The sequence below is a fragment of the Rhamphochromis longiceps genome, linkage group LG11 (genome assembly GCF_057381845.1).
Source record: "Rhamphochromis longiceps isolate RC_006_pf linkage group LG11, R_longiceps_female_GT1.1, whole genome shotgun sequence".
Taxonomy (NCBI): Eukaryota; Metazoa; Chordata; class Actinopteri; order Cichliformes; family Cichlidae; genus Rhamphochromis; species Rhamphochromis longiceps.
Genome location: NC_140567.1, coordinates 14263191 through 14285060, shown reverse-complemented (window position 1 = coordinate 14285060; position 21870 = coordinate 14263191). Strand labels below are relative to the sequence as shown.

General features: G+C 42.1%; 2 protein-coding genes across 6 annotated transcripts in view; one reads left to right on the top strand and one right to left on the bottom strand.

Moving 5' to 3' along the window:
• Window positions 1–6028, top strand: part of ulk4 (unc-51 like kinase 4) — a 103066-nt gene extending 97038 nt beyond the window's left edge. For all 5 annotated transcript variants that reach the window (XM_085422413.1, XM_085422415.1, XM_085422414.1 and 2 more), the window contains one exon: window positions 4112–6028. In XM_085422413.1, coding sequence (XP_085278539.1) covers window positions 4112–4172 — 61 coding nt within the window. In that variant the 3' untranslated portion in view covers window positions 4173–6028. The remainder of the gene's footprint in view (window positions 1–4111) is intronic.
• On the bottom strand, window positions 5940–20085 carry ctnnb1 (catenin (cadherin-associated protein), beta 1). Its single transcript, XM_085422417.1, has 17 exons — window positions 19911–20085; window positions 13306–13356; window positions 12592–12819; window positions 12251–12504; window positions 11924–12162; window positions 11456–11657; window positions 11193–11337; window positions 10964–11067; window positions 10707–10841; window positions 10309–10512; window positions 9733–9891; window positions 9437–9556; window positions 9014–9164; window positions 8276–8397; window positions 8091–8151; window positions 6726–6976; window positions 5940–6434 (listed from the first exon to the last, which is right to left on the bottom strand). The coding sequence occupies exons 2-16, from the start codon at window positions 13316–13318 to the stop codon at window positions 6762–6764; spliced, it is 2352 nt and encodes a 783-aa protein (XP_085278543.1). The 5' UTR covers window positions 13319–13356; window positions 19911–20085; the 3' UTR covers window positions 5940–6434; window positions 6726–6761.
• Window positions 20086–21870: the final 1785 nt, after the last annotated feature.

Here is a 21870-nt window from a genome sequence, read left to right as displayed (position 1 = left end):
ACAATGATCCAAAACACACCGCCCGGGCAACAAAGGAGTGGCTCCGTAAGAAGCATTTGAAAGTCCTGGAGTGGCCTAGCCAGTCTCCAGACCTCAACCCCATAGAAAATCTGTGGCGGGAGTTGAAAGTCCGTGTTGCTCGGCGACAGCCCCAAAACATCACTGCTCTCGAGAAGATCTGCATGGAGGAATGGGCCAAAATACCAGCTACTGTGTGTGCAAACCTGGTAAAGACCTATAGTAAACGTTTGACCTCTGTTATTGCCAACAAAGGTTATGTTACAAAGTATTGAGTTGTATTTTTGTTATTGACCAAATACTTATTTTCCACCCTGATTTACGAATAAATTCTTTACAAATCCTACCATGTGAATTCATGGATTTTTTTTTCACATTCTGTCTCTCACAGTTGAAGTGTACCTCTGGTGCAAATTACTGACCTCTGTCATCATTTTAAGTGGGGGAACTTGCACAATCGGTGGCTGACTAAATACTTTTTTGCCCCACTGTACCTTTAGTTGCCCTCCTTTATTCAGCCTACGTGACAGCAGCCTGTCAAAGACACCAGCTACTCTCCCTCCTCCCTGATGAAGCGACTCCCTCTGTTAGGGCTCTGCTCAATAAGCAATCATGGCAAGTTGCTCTTAGTCTCACCTGACAGAAAGGTGAGACACAGAGAGTCCATCAGCTTTCTTTAGTCTGTGAGTGCATGCAGTATATCTGGCTATGTAATCCATGCTTTCCTATTTTGTTTTTGAGACCAAATCTCCAAACATACCAATAACAAATGATTCTGGATTTTGATACTGCCCATTCCCACGTCTTATTATTTCCATGCATGTCAGAACTGATCTTTGTCTAGTTAATTGACAGGACATGCGCCTGTAACAGAGCAGGGTAGCTTAATGGCAAGAAAAAGCTCTGAGATGAAATATGTACACTATTAAAAACGTATATTTAAGTCTTGACATCTGTTACCAGGGACAGGAAACATAATCTGCACTTCTCTCTTTTAAAGAAACACCAGTTTTGAAACTCCAACAGCCCTCTTTTATCTTTAATTATAAAATATTTTTTTATATATGTGTTTTTTATATATGTTTTACTGTATATATGTCCCATGCTTCACTCTATGGGTCAGTATTAATACAAATACAGTCGTCGCCTCCACCCGCCTTTTCATATATGTAAAATAATGACTTCTTTTATATTTACCATATGAAGGAGTTTGTGTGTATGTGAGTGCATGTTTTCATGTGCACACCTGCATCTCTGCATCTGGCTGTCTTTTATAAGTATGTCAGCCAGTTGTGTTTCCCCTCATAGGGCCAAGGCTTTTGTCACCGTAGTGACCGTGCTTCTTTTGATCTTCTGATGTATGAGACTAGCAACCTTTCACACACACACATCCACACATGCACACACACATCCACACACAATGAATACACGCAAATAGAGTCCTTTATTCTCATTTATATACAAACTCTCTGCAATCACACATACACCCTGTCAGATCAATAATGAAGGTGTATTGTTGCCCTGCTATAGAGGCCTCTCCTATTCTGTGCTCCCCGCCTCCCTCTTTTCTCCTTGGTCACCCTTTTCTTCCCCCTTTGTCACCATCCTCTCCTCCTCCTCCTCCTCCTTCTCTCTTTCTCCACAATTTTCTTTCCTTTTTCTTGGTTTTCTTTCTTTCGTTCCCTCTTGTGCTCTCCCACTTCTCTTCTCTCGCCTCATCTCCTCACTCTCCTGTCCCTCTTTGGTAGATGAAAGCACAGATCAGCTCCAGCCTTTGAAGTGGCAGAGACTGGCACCCTCCCACTGGTTTAGCAGGAGGAGGAGGGGAGCAGAGGTTTTAGGAGAAAGGGCAGGAGATGAGAGGAGTTACAAGGAGAGAGAAGAGGAGTGGAAAGGGATGGGAAGAAGGGTTGAAGAGAGGTTTTAATTGAGAGGATGAGAGGAGCTGGCGCCGAGGTAGCAGACGGAAGAAGGATGGAAAAGAGAGAGGGGAGGTCTGGGCTAAGATCCTAACCCAAATGATGTCATTCACACTTTGCCATGGCAACCTGAGGAATGCCTTTTCAAAACCTCAAGCCTGACCAAGGGTGAAGGGTGGGGAGGAGCAATAGCGTATACTCCCCGTTCCTGAAGAAAAAGCATTGAGGTTCTCAACATAAACCTAGTTAATGCTGCTTTCAGTGAGTCAAAGCCTCAGTAATATCTGCTCAGACAACAAAGACAGATCAGAAAACTGCACAACTCTTCTACAAACACACTCTGAGGTCATTCATTCAGAATTTTATCAAAATGCAAACATTAACATGGTGAAACTAGCTGCAGTGTACACATGCGGTACCATTAAAAGAATAATAAGCTGTCTGATCTTCCTTGAAAGTCTCTAAATGTAGTGGTGGGCTGATCACATCAATCTCTGGGTTGAATTAAGCAGCTAAAGAGAAAATACTTCACCCATGAAAAGCAAAAGTTTACAGATTTAAAATTGGCGAGCCTCCTTTGTTAACCATTCAAAGTCATCTCCTTGCACTTCTGCACTGCTTCCAGCACTCGGGTTAATTTTAGATTGCTTCATGGGAGTCCCACTCTGAACACTTACCACATACCCATCTGATATTAGCTTGGACCTCAGGCTTGTGCAGAGAGAGCACATTATCTGGATCTCTGGCTAAGCTCCAGAGAAGAGTCTGCAGTGTCTGAGCACAAAGGTGTATTGTGTTTTGGTTGTGTTATTTAAAATGGCTTGTACACCATACATTTGTCCCCCGGGATTAGATTATCAGCAGTGACTTTCAATACGATATCTTGAGGTGTCAGAGGGAGGACTTTTGCCACAAACACAGTGAATTCCAGTGGCCAGCAAACCACATTTTAAATTTTGCTGTTGTTCAGTCCTGATCAGCACTATTGTTGCCAACCACTCACTCTGCTCATGAGGTTTGGCTCCCTGCAGCTTTGTCATTTTCCCCAAACAGAAATTCAAGTTGAAGGGCTGCATTTCTACAGAAATCAGTGCAGAATCAAAACTGTAAGAGGACAGAGTGGGACTGACAGCACAGCAGGAGCAATGGAAGGCAGCGGAAACTCTTAGACTCACCTTTTGAAATCATTTAGTTGTTTATTTAATCTGAACAAAAACAACAACAACAATAATCTTTGGGTTGAGTTGTGAGTGAGTCTACCGCTAAAGGAACTGCAGATGATTGTCTTCTTTCTGATGAGTTCTTCTGTTTGTTTGTTTTCTTAAATAATGGAAAGCACACAGATTCCACACAGCAGACATCCCACATGTTGGTGTAAGCAGAGTGTGAGGCTAATGCGATACTGTAATCTAAAACCAATTATTTTATTTTCCGCTGTTCTCTGTGCAGCTGTGTCAATTTGAGACTGTTAATAGTGCAAGGATTTAATGAGTAACCAAACTCTAAAGTTTGTCCTAAAACTTTTATGGACCCAATTTGTGTTTTCCAGATCCACAAACTTTCAAGGGTTTCCGAGGCCTCTGGGAAATGTGTTAATTAGGTTAATTATGTAGGTTTTAATTAACTAAGAGGGGTGGGTGGGCTTCTTCTGGCCTGGCTGTCAGGTTGCCCCCAAAGACACCTGGGAGTAAGTGGAGGGGGGAGGGGGGTGATAAGAGGGGGAGAGCAGGAGTAAATTATAGACAGCCTAGAGGGGCCTGGGCAGATTGGATGTTTTCATCAAGTCTTAATGATCATATATAGATGTATGTTTGTACAGAATTGTGAAAATCATTATTTATACACTTGTATATGTTTTTTAATTGTCTTACTACAGAACACATAAAATATCTATTTAATAAGCACAGGTTCATGTGGGCTGAAATTGGGATGTAAAGTTTTATGTTTGCGGAGCAGAAATAAATGTAGTACCGTAGTCTAATTACTAATTCAGTCCACTCAGTACCATGCTAAGTGGCTGCACCTGTTTCATTGCTCAGCATGCTTAAGAACCCTGATCTATTTTATTGTAATTGTGTCTTTGATTAAGCTGTTTGCACTCATCAACGGTTAATTATCACTGGATAGATAGCATGCCAGTAATACTACTCATTTTTTATGTTTCCCCATCACAGGTATCACACTGATGTCACTGGCCTGGCTGCTGATATCCTTCAAGAGATCTCTGAATCCTAAAAGCTTTCAGAGCATTCAGCCATGCCTCCATATGACTGTCATCATTTCAAATTGGATCAGTGGCAGCAAAAAATATTAGTGTCACTAAAATGTCTTGAGAGGGCAATCAAAACATGCATCTGGTGTTCATCAAACTTCACAGGATTACAGCATGAGTGTTAATTTAGACTGTCATTGGCATCACAACACTGACCTCTGAGTGTGTCAACACACCTCGTGTCATCAGCAGTGACAGAATATTAGATCACGCATGCCATCACGAGTCATAGATTTCTACTTTGTAATAACATGAAGCTAATGGCGACATCTACAAACTCTTTTTTGTTGGTATTCCAGCACTAAAAAGGAAGTTGTTCTGTTTACTTGTAGCAGACTAGTGCCGTGAAAAACCATTAATACCAAAGTGGTTCACCACATCAGCTGAGTTGTGCATAAATCATCCATGTCTGCTTTTACACAAGTTAGGTCATATCATTCTAATTAAGTCATTTTCCTGTGTATAATCCAGTGTATACCTGATCTCTGCCTACTGTTACATTCCCAATTTTTTTAACTGGATATAATTACTTTGCATAATTAAATATTCCATTACTGAGAAGTGTTTGAACTTAAAATGAAAGAATGACACTTAAATGTTCCAAGCTGGATGAAGTCGGGTTAAATAGGTGAGGTAGAGGTCATGTTAGAAAGATTATGCTTAGTCATTGAATATGTCCTTAAGCTACCTCAGCTGTCCATGTACCACCATCCTAGACATCCACACGTGGACACCACCAGCAGGCTTTTAGTTCACAGCACACTGAATTTTCTGCAACTTTGACTCATCGCATTAAAGCTGGACCCAACTTGCCACTGTACACAGTTTAAGTAGATTTCAACAGTCTCAGTGAACACACAGCAGGTGGACTGCTGGCACATCAGTTTCTCCTCACCTTCCCGTCAATAAGTGTAAAACTAATGCAGCAGGCTCCAGACCAGGGATGTCAAACTCATTTTACATGGTGGGCCACATGCAGCCCACTTTGATCTAAAGTGGGTCTGACCACTGAAACTGCCCTTCCTGTCAGTGTAAAGAAGTTGCACTACACATTTAATCTCTGAGATACTGTAACATAAGAAAATGCAATGTCAACAGCACATCTACATGAAGTCCAACTGTTTGGGTTTATATTCAGAGAAGGCCCCATTTCATTTCACTGTGGAACCTTTGTAAACAATGAAAATCTTTTAGTGTAGTACGCAGGAGGTCTGTCAGCAGGAAAAACTAAAATGTATAAAATAGTTAGGTCCAAGGTTTATGCCCTTCTACAATTTCCAAAGCTGTCTGGTGGGCCAAATGTGTGTCTGTCAGGCCAATTCTTGGCCCCAAGCCTTATGTTTGATACCCCTGCTCCCTGAAACGACTTCAAGTGTGTCTCATGTTAATCCTTGATTTGAGTAGAAATGAGACTTAAAGGCATACAGTTGAAATGACAGTCCATTTTATTGTTTCAGAACACAGCAGGCTACAGCAACCAGCTCCTCTCACTACCCCACCCACTTACAGCAGACCAATAGGAGCCCTCCTCCACCCCTGTCCTTTCAGACACTCCCACCCAGCTAGGTCAGCTACACCCCCTTTGGAACAGCAGAGACATCAGTGTCTCCCTTTAAAGCAAGAAAATAGCTTGATATTTGGACCATGATTTCCAATTCATGTTTTTATACAAAAGCTACACAATGTTACACTTGATCATCAGAATACAATTCAACTGATTAACTTTAGTGTTTGGACACCATTTAAAATGTGATCAGATCCTTTACTTGGATGGAGCATTACCACTTAAAAAAAAATAAAAATAAAATAAAAATAATAACTCAACACTACCAGAGACTGAAAATACAAGGGACTGCAAAAACAAGAGATGAGTATCATAATTCAGAATAATGGAAAAAGCAAGCTAGATTCAGTTGTACCATTACAGACTTAAGGAAAACGGAATAAAAAAGTAAAAATAAAGTAAAAATGAAAAAAAAATTACATTAAAAGGGATTTGAAAACTAATTATTGAAAAATCTGTGTGTCATGTCAGGATTTGAGGTCAGCCCCCATCAGGCTGAAACCAGAACCAAACCGCACTCAAATCTAGTTTGTCCCAATGGAGTCCCCGTAGACGGGAAACTCTGCTTGCTGTTGTTGAGTCATCTTCAGGCACTTCTGAAACCTCGCCTCCTCCATATGGGCGAATCACGATGCAGGTTCATCCAGATCACATGATACAGCTGCAAGGGGAGAGCAGAAGAGAAATGAGCGGTGGGGAGGAGGCATGGCAGGCATTGGGTGAAGGACCACACATACAGATCAAATACAAGTCAAAGTAACTTCACAGACACCACATCACACAGCTTTGTAATTTGGAGCAGTCTGAACATGCAGCAGGCACAAGGAGTAAACCGACACTTCCCCCAGTCCTCGGGCTCTTTATCCAGAAACCACCTCTGAAATGAACACCACTCTGTTCAGCTGACACGAGGCCACAGAGTTGGGGGTTGGGGGTACCAAGTAAATCTTACCTAGTAGAAAGTGTAGTGTAATGTTGGTCTTGGTATTTACAGGTCGGTATCAAACCAGGCCAGTTGGTTTGAGTCGCCAGGTGGCAGGCCCTCTATCAGTTCCTGGGCATGTCCCAGGTCAGGCAGCCCTTCTACAGGGGGGTAGTCCTGGCCAGGGTGGTGCCCTCCACCCAAGTCATGATCCATCATGGGTTCCATACCCATTGTGTCCCCTCCGTAACCCCCCGAATGGAAAGAACGGTAACTTGGGTCTGGTGGAGGAGGAATGGATGGAGGAGACGCAGGTGAAGCAGAGCAGTTGTTAGAAGCAAGTTAACAAACCAAGCTGACACACAGTAGTATGATCACTGAAATGTAACACTGCAAATCAACACAGCACACGGTCAACCCTCCAGCAGACCAAATCAAACCAAAGCTGTTAACTCTTATTTCAGCTAAACTTGTGCTTCAGGTCACTGTTTAGTTGTTTCCACCAACAGGAATGCATCTGCAGTAGCCAGGGCCTTTTCTAAATCTATCAACATCAAGTCTGTTTTCATTTGGCTGACGAAGAGTCAATTAAAGCTGTTACTGCTGGAGAATTGGAGAGCATTGCAAATTAAAACCAACGCCAGCTTGCCCTCTAGCCTACTGATCGGCACAGTGTCCAAAATCCTGGACGCCGGTAATAATTAAAGAGATGGTCTGATCTTCAGCCAGGTCAGAATTAAAGACCATTTTGAACAATTTGACTGAAGTAGTAACACACTTTTCATGTCTTTCTGGAACATGCTGAGGAATCACTTGGTGCAGACTGGAACATTTAAGTGGATCCTTAAATTTAAAAACTGCTAGAAGCTTCTGTAACAGCACCAACCTACATCTGATGTCTCCTGAAGTTGTTTATAATAAAGCTGCACAACACTGAGGAGGAACATGAACTGTTTTTAGTTTGCTAATATCTAACAGTAGACCTCCTTCAGGTCATGCATCATCAGTTAGGTCAAGATGAAACACTCAAACACTAAGTGTCAGCTCATTAGAAGATCTCGACCCCGAGTAGATCTTTAGAGAAGTTGTTGGTCAAGTGGTTTACTTCATTAAGTCATATTTTCAAGTTCATTAGTGACACACAAATTTGTAATAGCTGTGTCAGATTGCGTATCTGTAATTTTGACTCTGATGAAGATCAGATCACATTTTTGATAAGATGAGTATATCAACTTAATAATAAATTAAGCCCACAGATGTACAAAGACTTCCAAAGAAGGCATTTAGAGCATCCCCAGTTTGATAATTAGCTCAACTGTTTTTATCTTGACTGCAGTAATAGTTGGGAAGCCTTTGTCTTCTGCTTTGCTTGCAAGTGTCAAATGAGTGACTTACCTTCTGGTCTGTAGCCCAGAGGCTCACCCTGAGCTCCGATATCCAAACCCAGATCTGCTGTCTGCAGAGCAACACATGGCAAACATTTGACAAAGTTTCAATTACACAAACACATGTGCATGTCTTTGTAACTGACTACACAATGTAAATAAGCATTACACAGTTTTTGTAAAAGTGTGTCGCACCTCGTTCCAGGCCATTGGTTCTGTCCTGAAGAGCGAGCTGGTGAGTTCTACAGAGAGGCGCTTCTTGTAGTCTTGAGGTTTGTCCTCTGACATACGGAACAAAACTGCTGCTGCGTATGTGGCTGAGAAAGATGGAAGCATGACTGCTTAGCCAACACATTTTTAGCCTTTAAAAACAAAAGCACTTAAAACAGCCATAATACAGCTGTCAGGGTTAACAAAAGAGACTAGGTATTACCCATGACTAGAAAGTTTATTCAACTAGCGTTCTCCGCATCATTTAGAGGCCCAGGCTGCACATGAGACTGGACTACACTGATCCAAGTGTTGTGACATTTACATATATGCAACAATATAATGAAGTTGTCACCATAAATATAACTGTTTTAAGAGCAAGCTTGGCTCCTACTTAGATTCTTCAACCATGTGCTACAACACAAGCCCACAGTGCGTCTCTGCATGATAGCAGATGAGCCTGAACAAAAGAGAGTTACTGAACAAAAAGCAGCAGCTACATTGAACCGCTAGAGCTGCAAATTTTCAAGATGCCACTTTAGGTCCACATCACACTAAAGAGTCTTCCAGGAAAACACAAACAATTATTTCCAAGTGCCAGCGTGTTATCCAATTAAATCCCCTCATTGCACAGTTAGACTGGCACTTCTGAACATCTGCATAGTTAAATGCAGCTATTATGTGACTGATAGCGTTGTGTAAATGAGTGTTTTGGGTACATACCAACTCCTTCATTGCGGCTGTGCAATAGCTCTGTGAGTGGAGCAGTGGCTCCCTCAGCTTCGATGGCCTCAGCGGCCTCTTTATCCTGAGCGAGCTCACACAGGACGCCTGCTGCTACACGCTGGATGTTCTCAATGGGAGAATACAGCAGCTGCACACAAACACAGACCAACAGCTTAGTGAAAAAATAAATAAAATACTGAGCCTCCACAGATGCAGCCTCATGATACTACAATTTGTTCCCTCTGGAGAACCACCTCATGCATCCACCCAAACAACCTCTATCTGGGATCATTTTTCTAACCCAGTTCTCCTGTTTAATCCAGACAAGCTTCAAACAAATTAATCTCAATACTAAAAATATCATCCGTAATCTTGGTTAAATTATATTGTTTTACTTTGAGATTAAATCTGCAGACTGACCTGTACAAAGAGTGGAATGGTGTTGAGTCCTCTGATGACTATTCTGTTGTGGACATCTCTGGCCAGGATGTGAAGTGCTCCTGTACACCCTTCCACAATCTCCTCCATACGTACTCCCTCCTAATAAACAAACAGCGTAAGATCAGTGCACTTGCAGCATCTCTCTCTACAGACTTCTTAGTAGACCGGGTAGTACTGAGAACTACTGCTCTCTCAGTGAATTCCAGGCACCATGGACTGGTATTTATTAAAGCTGTGTGAATTCATTGAAATGATGAGAGTATGTGCGCTCTTACCACAAACTGCTGCTGTGTGCCTCCCATGCTGGTGCGTCTTTGTGTGTCTTGATGTGCTCTGACCAGCAGCTGAACCAGTCTGGGGATGGCGCCCTGCTCCCTCAAAGGGGCGTGGTTTGCAGGGCAGAGAGCCAGGTTACGGATCAGACCAACTGTAGCCTGACAGAAGAACACAGTTATGTGTCATTTAGCCACGATTTTAATGTCACTCTCAGGTTACGCATTAGCCACCCATAATCCAGAACCATACAGAAAACTTTTGTCTTGATGTATATTTGTAGACAGATTTACTGAAAAATATTATTTCAACTTAATTTCTCATCTTAAAGTCAATTATTAAACAAGCTGATTGCACTTGAACAAAAAAAAATTATTTCCTGTCTATCAGTACATGTAATATAACAGTGGAAATGACTGACATGTTTATGACAGCCTACAATATTCAGCTCATTATTTTAGCATCAAAACATAGTTAAGAGTGAAGTGATTTTCACTGCACTAAATGAATAGCAGCACGAGTGGCTGGCATTATGAAGAGCTGCTTACAGAGTGCTGCTGCCAAGTCTCTGTGTGTACCTTGATGAGTGGCCAGTGTGATGGCGGGTGCAGTAATTTGACCACTACAGGCAGGCCATAGTGCAGTCTGACAGCGTTCTGTGCCATCTCAGCATCCTGGTGTCGAGAAGTGAGGTGACGCAGGGCACAAATAGCTGGCTCTGTGATGTCTTCTCTGTCTCCAGCCCGAAGCACCGTGCGAACCAACGCCTCAATGCCTCCAACCTAGAGAGGAACAAATAAGGTGGCAGATTGTGAATGCAGCAGAAAATCTGGGCCTATAATTTAAATACAGATTTAAAACTAAATTTTTATATATATTTTATTTTTTAAATGAGAAAAACTGCTAGTTAAAACACATCACTTCGTATTATAGAAATTTTACATTTTCCTTTGCAAAAAATAAATAAAGTGCTCACCTGGCACACCATCATCTTGTTCTTGTAGTTGTTGCAGGTCAGATTAGACAAGATGCCAGCTGCACAGGTCACCACGTTAATGTCATCACTGCCAAGCAGCTGCACCAGAGTTCCTAGCAGACCCTCCATTCCCTCCTGGGTATAAGGATTGATAAATAGCATCAACAAAAAGTCAATTTAAATGTCTTCTGATGTATTTCACAGCCTGAAACTAATGATTAACACACAGGTACTGGTAATGGGGCAGCTTGCCTCACCTGTTTGGTGGCAGCATCTGACAAGTTCCTGAGAGTCCAGAGACAGTTCTGGACCAGTCTCTGGCTGGGATCTGTCAGGTGGAGTCCCAGAGCCTGCATGCCTCCTAACAGAAGGAAATCAAGGGCACATAGTGTTTACATACGCATGGTAAGAAAATACATTTCAAAATGTATACGATCTCAACTTTGTGGTGTTGAGTTTTCTGTACTGCAAGTTTATAAAACATACCAGCCTCTACAATGGCAGGCTTGTTACTGGAGCACACCGACAGAACCTTGAGGACACGGCTTGTGGTCCACAACAGCTTCTCATAGGTATAAGTTCTCATGATGTTGACAAGTGCCTGGGGGCCACCACTGGCCAGGATTATCAACTACACAAACAGAAAGCAAACAAATATGTTGATCTGCGTGTCAAATCCAGAGTAACACGCTGCAGTCTAGACGTACATGAGTCAGTTTCTTGCCTCAACACCTTTCTAGCCCCCTCACCTTGCTTTCCTGGTTTCCATAGGCCAGTATTTGGAGACAGTCTGTGGTGATGGCCAGAAACTTGACATTGGTTTTGCTGAGCAGAGCCACCATTTTCTGTAGCCCGCCAGCTAAACGAACAGCCATCTTGGCTCCTTCCTGGTGCAGGAGAAGGTTGTGGAGGGTGGTGATGGCATAGAACAGGATAGAGTCCACTGGTGAACTGCAGAAGAGAAGATTACTCAATTACTGGAAAATTACTAACAGATATACAGATGAAGTTTCTCTGCTGTCCTTCCTCTCCACAGTCTCAGTGAACTGAGACAATTTCTTCATGTCAGCTTTGGCCAAAAATCATGGTGTGATGATTTCCTTGTCTCTGATCAAAACATTGCTCTGCTTCATGCACTGGTGAGCTTAAGTACAGCAGACAAATGTAGACCCAGAGGGGAAGGGGGAAAAGTATGCCTCCACTCTCCTCCTACATACCCCAGCATTTTAACTAGAGCTGGTATTCCTCCTGACTTGAAGATAGCCAGCAGTCCCTCTCTGTGATGGGAAAGGTTGTGCAGTGTTCCTGCAGTGCAGCGAGCTGTTTCCACATCGTTTGTGTTCTGCATGGTCCTCACAATAGCAGATACCATCTGAGGTGAGCGCATGATAGCGTGGCGAGAAGCTTCTTTCTTTGAAAGCTGGTTAACCATCACTGCTGCTTTGTTTACTACAACCTGGAAGGGATGAAAACTAACATTAGCGAATCATATCAAAGAGGACAAAATTACTTCTGAGACAGTTCTGAGCCACAAACATATTCACCTGGTCCTCATCATTGAGAAGTTTGGTGAGCTCTGGTATTGCTCTTGTTGCCAGCTCAGCATCATCTTGATAGTTGATCAGATTGACCACAGCATGTTTGAGCATTTGTGACGGCTCTGCCAGCCTCTGGACATTGGTGGGGTTTGCTGCATCATACTGTGTAGAAGGGATCTGCATGCCCTCCTCAAGAGTCTCTGGGAACATTGCTGCACGAACCCGCTGGGCACGTGTCATGGCGTACTGACCATCTAGGTCTGAAAGCAAACAAGACCAGCTTTGTATGATTTGCAAACGGGTCACCTGTGACCTTCCTTGAAAAGATCACCAGCATTATAACCTACCTTGTACTTGCTCTTGGGAGAAGTTCTGGTTGAAACCCTGCTCCCACTCATACATGACCTGGTTGCTGTCAACATCATCTTCCTCAGGGTTGCCCTTCCCACTGAGGGATGGAGCAGTTGTGGTGGCCCCTGAGTGGATGCCTGAATCCAGGTAGGACTGTTGCTGCCAGTGACTGACTGCTGCCTTACGGTCTGGCTCCATGGCCATGTCTAGTTCCATCAGATCAGCTGGAAAGAGAAAAGCATGCATTCAACAAAAGGTCTATTCTGTAATTTCAAAGGATGTGTAGAGTTACAGACTTTAAGTGATTAATTCCAACTATCCAATTTTGTCAAAGGCTTGAGCTTTTCAAAGACATGGCTGACTTTAAAAGTAATAACAGTGGTGTGCTGATGTCACAGGGTGAGTGCATCAGCAATGGTTAATAGCCTCTGCAGTGAATAGATTTCTGTCCTACTATTATTTTCCAGTGTTTTCATAATTCAGTGTAGTAGGGTTTACCAGTAAAAGACTCCTGAAGCATGAAGTTGGATTTTACATGTGCCCCAAGTTTCAAATTGAAATCAATAACTAATTCAGCGTGCTTTAATGGCAACATAAATCTCTACCAAGCCAAGCTGTAATTTTGGTCTGCTGTAAAGTTTAATACACTGCATGTGTGACTGAGGAAGAAGCAAAGGGTGGGAACTTAATTAAGGGGGACTCAAACTCACCCTGGGAAGCCATGTTCCTTTCTCAAACCGTGGCTGACAAAGCTTCCTGATCTGTAACAGGAAAAAAAAAAAAAAAAATTTCAGCTATGCAGCTACCTTCTCTACACCATTCACAGCCATTAAATCACCGACCATTTTACATTAAACACATATACAAGACCACAGCAGATGTAAACGCAGAGAAAAAAATTAGACTGAAATTAATAGAAGTTTAAAAAAAAAATAGAGTCTAGAGAAGTGACTTTCCAGTGCTTTCTTTCCTGTCTCCTCCCGTTCTTGGGTTTCCTCTTCCCTTTTAAGCCAGTCGTGCAAACAGCAACACACACAAGGCTACCATTAAATGTAGCTGCTACCAACTGGTGGCAGCTACATTTAATGGTGAGGAAGGACAGGGGAAGTAGAGCACTGGGTGGAGAAAGGAGGCAGGGGTGGGAGGGGGCATTCACATTCCTGCACTTGCTTTGAAGCTGGAAACGCTCTGCAGGAAAGTAAACACTGGCAATGGCAGGAGAAGGGTAGAGCAGGCAAACGGGGATTAATTTGGGGGGAAAAAAGCACGGCAAACTGAGAGAGGCATTTTCAATTCATACTCGAAGATAAATGTTATGGCAGGAAAGCATAAAATGGAGACTGGGGAAAAGACCTAAGAAAATATCTGCTAAAATGAGACATAAACAGGGGCTGTGTATCCATGGAGTCTCAAATCCTTTCATGAAACCCTTTCAAAAGTACACCTGTGGTTATGGAGCAGAAAAATGAGAGACCAAATCCCTTTCAAATCACCACATAAGTTCAGGCACGCTCTAATACCAGAGGCGCACAAAGCCATAAATTAATTCTGGTAAAGAAAGCACAGGTAGTTAAAACCATAGCATTTCCTCAACTACATCAACAAAAATAGATAAACAAAGTCTTGTTACCACCAGAGTCTCTTCCCCCTGGTGGCCATTAGAAAGAAGGCATGTTTCAGTCCCTCAGTGTTTGATTCACCCTCAGACCTGGAAGCTGTGTCCACATGAAGCACACCCTTCTCTCCTGCATGACTCAACATAGTCACTTCAATCTTTACACAACTGCAGATTTAGGTCAGTCAAACTAACAGTGCTAATCAAAGTAACCTAATTTTTCACAAAAAACATTTTAGATTTTCAAATTACTCAAATTGTGAGCAAGCTTTCCTTACAGCAAAAGGTGTGTGTCAGATTTAGTTCTTGAAAAAAATATTTAAAATGAATGCAAAAAATATTTGACATAGTTTGCCTACTTATTTGTATTTTGTCAACTAATGTCCAGTGACAGTCATATATGAAGGAAAGATTTTCTTTCTAGTTGTAGCTCATTTCTGCAGAGCATTAGACGGCTTTAAGTTCCACTTCTGGGAGAAAATGTCATAACATTGTTATGAATGTACTACATTACAGAGAAATACAAATAACGTTTTAAACACCATTACTGATACTAACAAATTGGCGATGACTGTGTCATGGACACCAGCAAGAAGGTTAACACAACTCTCTGCTGAGTTAGAAAGTCACCTTCGAGTCTTTCTTCCTCTCAATGATCCCAGGCTAGAATTCATCATTTAATTACAATCCAATAACCACAGAATCAGCTGATTAAAGACTAATGTTTGTGTCTGAATGATGCTACTTTCGGTGGACTAACCAACATACCGTAGCTTGTTTTAAACCTTAAAACTAAGATTCTTCTTGTTGATTACGATCTAATCTTTTAGGGGGCAGTTCTCTCTCACACACTCTCTCACTCACACACACTCACACACACACACACACGTTTTGATTACAGGCCTGTGGACTGTATTTATCTGACAGCAGTAGAGAATTTGGGTTGTTTTTAATCAACTCTCTAGTCATCTAGATGTACACATATTTGTAGATTGTACTCTGTGTACAAGTGCCCCAAAAAGTACATAATACACTCTGTATATACACTCTGCTAAAAATACCTAGTTTAAAATCAAACAAGAAAAACAGCAACACATCACCATAAGCTTGAGTTTAATAGCTTTTCTTCCCAGCAAGTTATGCTAAAAAAAGATGACAAAAGGCCAAATGGAAGACAAATTCGCAGCAGTGGCAGACAAAAAAAAAGGCAGTCCAGTATGAATGCCAGTGAGTGTGTAGGAGTTGCTTGGGTTCAGTGGCTGCCAACATGCAAATATACTCAAGGACAGTTAAACTACTGCTCTGAATTACTTTCCTCCTCAACCACACCACCTTAGCTCAGCTGTATCATTAAAACCTGATCTTGAGTCATGCTCCAAGACTGCTGCTTCTAACCACAAAGGCACCAACTCAAATTCACTGTTCACACGCCATCCTCCCGCCATTGTAGTCCTGCCCTCACATAACCCAGCTTGCTCCTAATGGGAGCCACATATCCCATACAAATCAGACATACAATCAAAGCACATAATGGAACAATTTATGATTCACACTGGTGGAAAAGTGGTTCTTTACAACTGGCTTTGGAAACTGAGCCAGTAGTTTTTTGTGATGGGCTAAACAAGCAAAGTCTGGCATTAAACTGTGGTTCACAAATGGCAGCCTTACCCTAAAGTCACTATAAAGAACAACAAAAAAAAAAAATCATTACAGTATGCGTTCCTAGATTTCAAACCGGCCACAAAAATCTGAACAGGTTTCTTTGAAGTCAGATGTGAAATCCAATATGTAGTCGTGCCTGGTGGAGTTGAAAGCCACAAAATTGAAACCAGATGACAAATGAGTGACACACTAGTCACCAGAGTCGGATGACTGTCTTGTGTAATATACAGTACGTATACAGAATAAATTCAGTTCTATGTACCCCAAGAGAGCTGAAGGAACAGAGGAAGTTATATTCCATAAGTCTTCTAGGCAGATATCACAGAAAAGAGAACAGAAATATCGAGAATCATGCGCTGGTGAAGTTACGATAGGTTCCAGGTCAACATTCAAACAACAAGGTTTAGACTGCTGCAGCACAGGACTGATTTTGGGAACAGTGACTGTGACACTGTCCTGATAAATAGTGAGAAAACATGCTGCTCAAAAAGAGAAGCAATGTTCATTAATGTTTAATTGACATAACATAGTGAAACATTGTTTTAAGGAGCTGGCCAGAGAACAAACTGTTCCAACAGGCTGCCTCTAGTCACTGCAGAGAGAGAGAGCAGATCTGAGTATCCAAATAGATCTGAATGCCATATTGCTTAATTTTTATGGTGCATAAAAAAATAAAGAAATGAGTGAAGGGAATTAAAGAACAAGTGTTCAAGAGAGGACTTGATTTGTTTCACATGGCAGAACCTCAACTCTTTGAACCAGCAGGACGTCTCCACATGTAGCTCTTAATTGCACCGAAGGCATCTCAGTGAGGAAGAGGGACTAAGCCAGATGACTGACAGCGTTCACAAAGAAACCTAACCAACAAATAAATCAAGATGTGAGCCGCTAGTTAGTCTACGAAAGTCCACTGTGGCACCTTGTAAAATGTCACTAACAAAAACAAAAAATATTTTTCTGAACAATGAGAAAATTTCATCTGGTAATACTGGCGCTACGAACTCTACATGATTTATTCACACCGGGTTTCTTTGCTTCAGCATATTCATCAACCTTGCATGCCACTGAAACTCAGGTGCCCTACTTTTGCACTGATGTAAAGACTGACACAGTCAAAACGTGACTGAACATTTCCATAACATTAATCTAAACATCAAGTTTCTGTGCGTTGTAGTCAGAGCTTCTAGCCGTCCATGGGTGTTAGTACCTACTTGTTCCACATTTTATAACTGTTGGCCTTCGCTCTGTTGATAAAGTACTGAGAGAACACACAGCCAAATATAGTCCAAATGCAATGGGGAAAAGAATTGAAAAACTAGTAACAGATATTTGTTCGTGTCCATTTAATTCAAGACCCTACTGCATACCGCTGCTCTCCATTTCACTGTTTAGGTCTTTACCTTGTCCCTGTGGTCTGGACTAGGGTATCAAGTTTAAAGACGCTACAATGAAGGGGCTGCAGTCCCCACAGTACACTGTACGAAAGGTATTTGCTTATCACAGTGGAAACTTTCTCTTCAGTCACATCCTGTGATGGTGGGGCACCAACACAACCCATTTACTCTTTTTTTTGGTCACTGTCTGGAACCCTGTTCAGTCTTTTTCAGTCTTCATTTGTGAAAAACTAAATAAACCAAATCATATCCATTTGTCCCCAACTGAAATTCAAAGCAGCCAATTAATCCCATTTCCTGTTCCCCAGGGGGGGACTTCAGGTGAGCTCAGAGGCCAGTGACATGATGTCATTAGAAGAAGAAAAAAAACATTCAGTTTTTCTTGCTTCTGAAGGACAGTGGCTTTAATTTATTTCCCTGCCATTTAATAATCATAAAAAATTTCAACATGGAAATTTGTAGTTTTTGTATTTTCAAAGAAATGCCTTTCTTAAATACAAGACAACAAATTAGGCAAACCCATCTGACTCCTGCATATGCACTTACGTTAAAAACAAACAAACAAGTAAAACAAAACAAAACAAAATAGTTCAATGCATCCATATGCGTAAATGACCCAAACAAGCTGTATTATCGGCACAGGCAGAAAGATGGGAGCTGCCACCGGCTTAGCACATAATGTGCAGGGTCAGCAGCACTCACTGCTGCCTGCCAACAATGCAAGAATGCCTGCAGCCGCTGCAGGGCTTTTTCTGTGTATCACCGGAAAAGTGATGGACGCCTGTGGACAAACACGAAAAATACCCATGGAATTTGGGTTACTTTCCCTATTAGTTCGTTTAATATTTACAATCGCAATTCAAGCTGTAAAATAGGGCGCAGTGTGTACAGAGCGTGCAATCACTTCCTCTCAGTGTCTCATCACATACGCAAGTTTATGGAAAATTGATCAGTAATATCGTTTATTAAACGAGCGCGCTTAAGTCCACCTCAGACAAACACAAAGACCGGCAATGACAGACAGAAAAAGTACAATATTAGGTCATGGCAATGCCACTGGAAAGGCCGTATAGTCAAGTGGATGACCTCAAAACCACTACCGCTCTCGTATGTAACCCACACCCACGTTTTTCAGCTTAAAATTTTCAGTGCGTCGTCAGAAGAAAATGTTGCTGACGAGATGACGGGTTTGTAAGATTTGTTCCGCTGTGTACTGGGTCGGGGATTTCACCGAGGGACCGCAGAAGTACACAAGGAGAGAAAACGTTCAACAAATTCAAGAAAAACAGATGAGGGATGCATTCAAAATAAAACCAGTTTAGTTTCACGTGAACGAAAGGAAAACAAATCTGGAGCGGCTGGACGACAACATCCTTTTGTGAGCAGTCTTTCTTGAAAAATTAAACCTCCATTAATGGTATGTAAACACACCTCCAAGCCAGCACCTGTGCCGCCTCCGCAGCGCACTGGACGGACAGCTTTTATTCCACAGAAGGCTGGGGAGCCGTTTTGTGTCGGGGAGGATGACGTCCCAACTTTTCCTCATTAAACACCCGCCTGTCCCTGTTCCTACCAGCTCCACTCTGGCACCCCGTTAAAACCTGAACACTTCACGCAAATCTAACGAGAGCCGCTATCCAAAAAGGTCCAAGTAAGCGTGCCGCTGCCCCCACCCCTCTCCTCCTCCTCCACAGCTGCTGGCTGCCTCTGACTTTCTTGCTCCAACACCACTGACTCAAATTTCACACTCTGGCTCCTCCTCGTCTTCCTCCCAAAGCACCACGGCTGGGAGGAATTTTTCGGTCTTTGTTTAAAAGGACGAGTGGAAAACACACTGGAGCCCACGACCTAAAATAAACTTTTTTAAACAATTTAAAATCGACTTATTTTTTTCTTAAAGATAGACCACTCTACCAGAAATCGGCTTTACTTAACACCAGGTTTAAACCAAGTTTTTCAAAATACGCACTAAAACTTCAGACAAAACATCTGCGCTAACGTTTACGTGTTTCATACCCCGACTAACCGTCATTCGCAACTTTAACGAGTAACTTTACGCCATAAAACAACGGAATCCACCGTATACCGAGCTTTCAGACCGGTTGCATCTTTATCTTCAGCTCAGTCTGTTAAAACTAAAGCAGCTGCAAAAAACAAAAAAACAAACGACCCACAGACGACACTCAACTCGAGCAAACATGAGTCAGAATAGTGGAATGTAGCCAACTAATAGTTAGGCTAACATCTACTAACGTAAACTACTAAAACACGCTAGGAAACGCCATCGTCGTGAACTCCCGAAATCCCACTTACGGTTTCCAAATAACTGGGCGGCAATTGATCCGTGGCGTAAATCTGGCTATTGTAAACAACTGCTTATAATGCCGAACACAAACCACGTGCTATTAAAGAGTCAACCAGTGTCGTCGGTAAAACAGTTATGTTCCCATTAGGCGGTGGCTGGCATATCCCCAATATATGCCGCGAGAGCGACGGGCTCGCTCGCTCGCTCGCTAGCTTGCGGCGGCGGCAGCAGCAGCAGCATCCCCCGGCCGGTCCACACACAACAACAGTCCTCATTCCTGCTGGCATTCAGAAAAGACAGAAACTGAGTGGTGCCGATAGTTTGAATGTTGAAGCCTACCCTTGTCAACACAGCAAGTCCGTCCACTCGGGTCCTGGAGAGTAAAAAAAATACTCTGAAATGGAAAAAGTCGAGGAAAAAATTGAAGCCGAGCGTCAGCGGGGAGCCCTCGTCCGCTCCCTCCACAGGCAACTGAAACCGACTTGGCCGGAAAAGCAGAGACTGGAAAATGTAAGATGGCGGCATGTTTATATAGACCGGAGAACACCTCGAGTGCACCCATATCCTGCCGTGAGCTCGGATAAAGTAGAAACTGAAGCCATATTTTATCTTTATTTCGTCTGACGTTTACGCACTTCTGTATATATTTACCAAGCTCGATAGCTACACGCGTTGGTTGTGATAAATACTTTATTTTTTAGGGTAAAGCTAGCCAAATTCCACATCTGCACGAGTATGAATACACAATGGAATGAAGTTCCGGCTGACTCGAAAAGGGAAATCCGATTCCTTTCCCCCGAGTTAAATCTCATGGACTCTGGAAACATAGGATAATTTCCTTTAGCGTACAAAGTCATACATTTGTCACCTTTGTCTATACAGACTGAGAAATGAAGGCCTTCATTGCTCTTACCATCACCAGGTCCCTGCTCAAAAGACCAAAAAAAAAAAGGGAAAATTGAGCAAACCAACTTAAAAAACAACCCAAAAAACAACAAACCCCCCCCCCCCCCACACACACACACACACACAAAACAGAAATCAAAACGAATTAAATTAGACAAAATGACAAATTCTAATTCAATATATGTTCAGAGAGACAACATCCGCATTTTGCCCAAGCCATTGTTGGTTTCTTTGCATTTTAAATAATGTCAGGAGACAAATTGTGGCAAACAAAACACACATTTAGACTAGGTAATGTAAAGAAAATGTCAGTGAGATGTTTTCTTAGTTTCCTTAACAAAAGATTGTAAGATATATGTGACACGAGGTGCTGGCTTTGCTGTACTTTGCTGTAAACTAAATGCTCAACAAACAAGCTAATGTTTGTGGTCTTTCTTTTATGAAACTGCTTATGTCCCCGGGCATAAAACAGACCTCACTGGGCAAGTTGGAACACCTCTCATTGGCTTTCCTGTGTTCTGTTCAGTGATGTCTGGAAGGCTCATGACTTGTTTGTGAATACCACCAAATCTCACATATGCAGAAAATATAAAAAGTGATTAATGTGGTTTTCATATTTAAGTTGGAAAAAATATGAGATCAGCCAATTAATCACATTAAAGTCATAACTGATCAAACAATGTGGGCATTGCTATAACAGAATTACTTCTTATAAATATTGTAGACTTAGATTAATCATATTTCCTGAGTCCATTAGAACGCACATTCAGCCATTAAAATTATTAGTGATCTATGGGCATCGCCAAGGTCCTTCAAGTGAGTAGTCTGATCTTTCCTTTATTCTGAGATCACAGAGTTGTGGCTGTTAATTTTCAGATCACTTTCTATTTGGCTCAATAATAAGTAACTTGGTGGATAGACCACATAGGAAATTTAAATATGCTTTGCAAGTCCTCTACTCACTGTTCGGTCCCTTAATCTCCACGTTATGAAAGCAGATAATGTACCTTTTCAGTACCCCTTCATTCTGCAGGTAGCAATGTCATGGGCAAACAAAGGTAAATCCTTTCCTGTGAACTGCCTACAGGCTATTTCATTAACCTTTATTTACAGTGCGTGGGTGGAATAGGTTACTGAAAGCCAAACTCCAATTGAAAACAGTCAATGCAGTGTCCCTGAATAGGATGCATGGGAATGAAATCAACAACAGAGCCAATACGTACACAATATATGAGCGCATCACCTAAAATGACTCCACCCTGTGTCATCTGATTGCGACACAGACAATTACAGTACCAGCGTGTGATTGATTTCATTTGGAATAGCTTTCAAACCACAGTGACAATTACTGCTGCCACTCACTGTTATATATAGCCACAAAGTTTGAAATCTG

Bases quoted from the DNA above. Each gene is read 5' to 3' on its own strand.
- ctnnb1 (XM_085422417.1), bottom strand. The intron at 9,165-9,436 runs GTCAGTCTGCAG...GTTTGTGTGCAG, and splicing joins CCATTCCACTCTTTGTACAG to CTGCTGTATTCTCCCATTGA. The intron at 6,977-8,090 runs GTAAGTCACTCA...CTCCTCCACCAG, and splicing joins TCTGGGCTACAGACCAGAAG to ACCCAAGTTACCGTTCTTTC.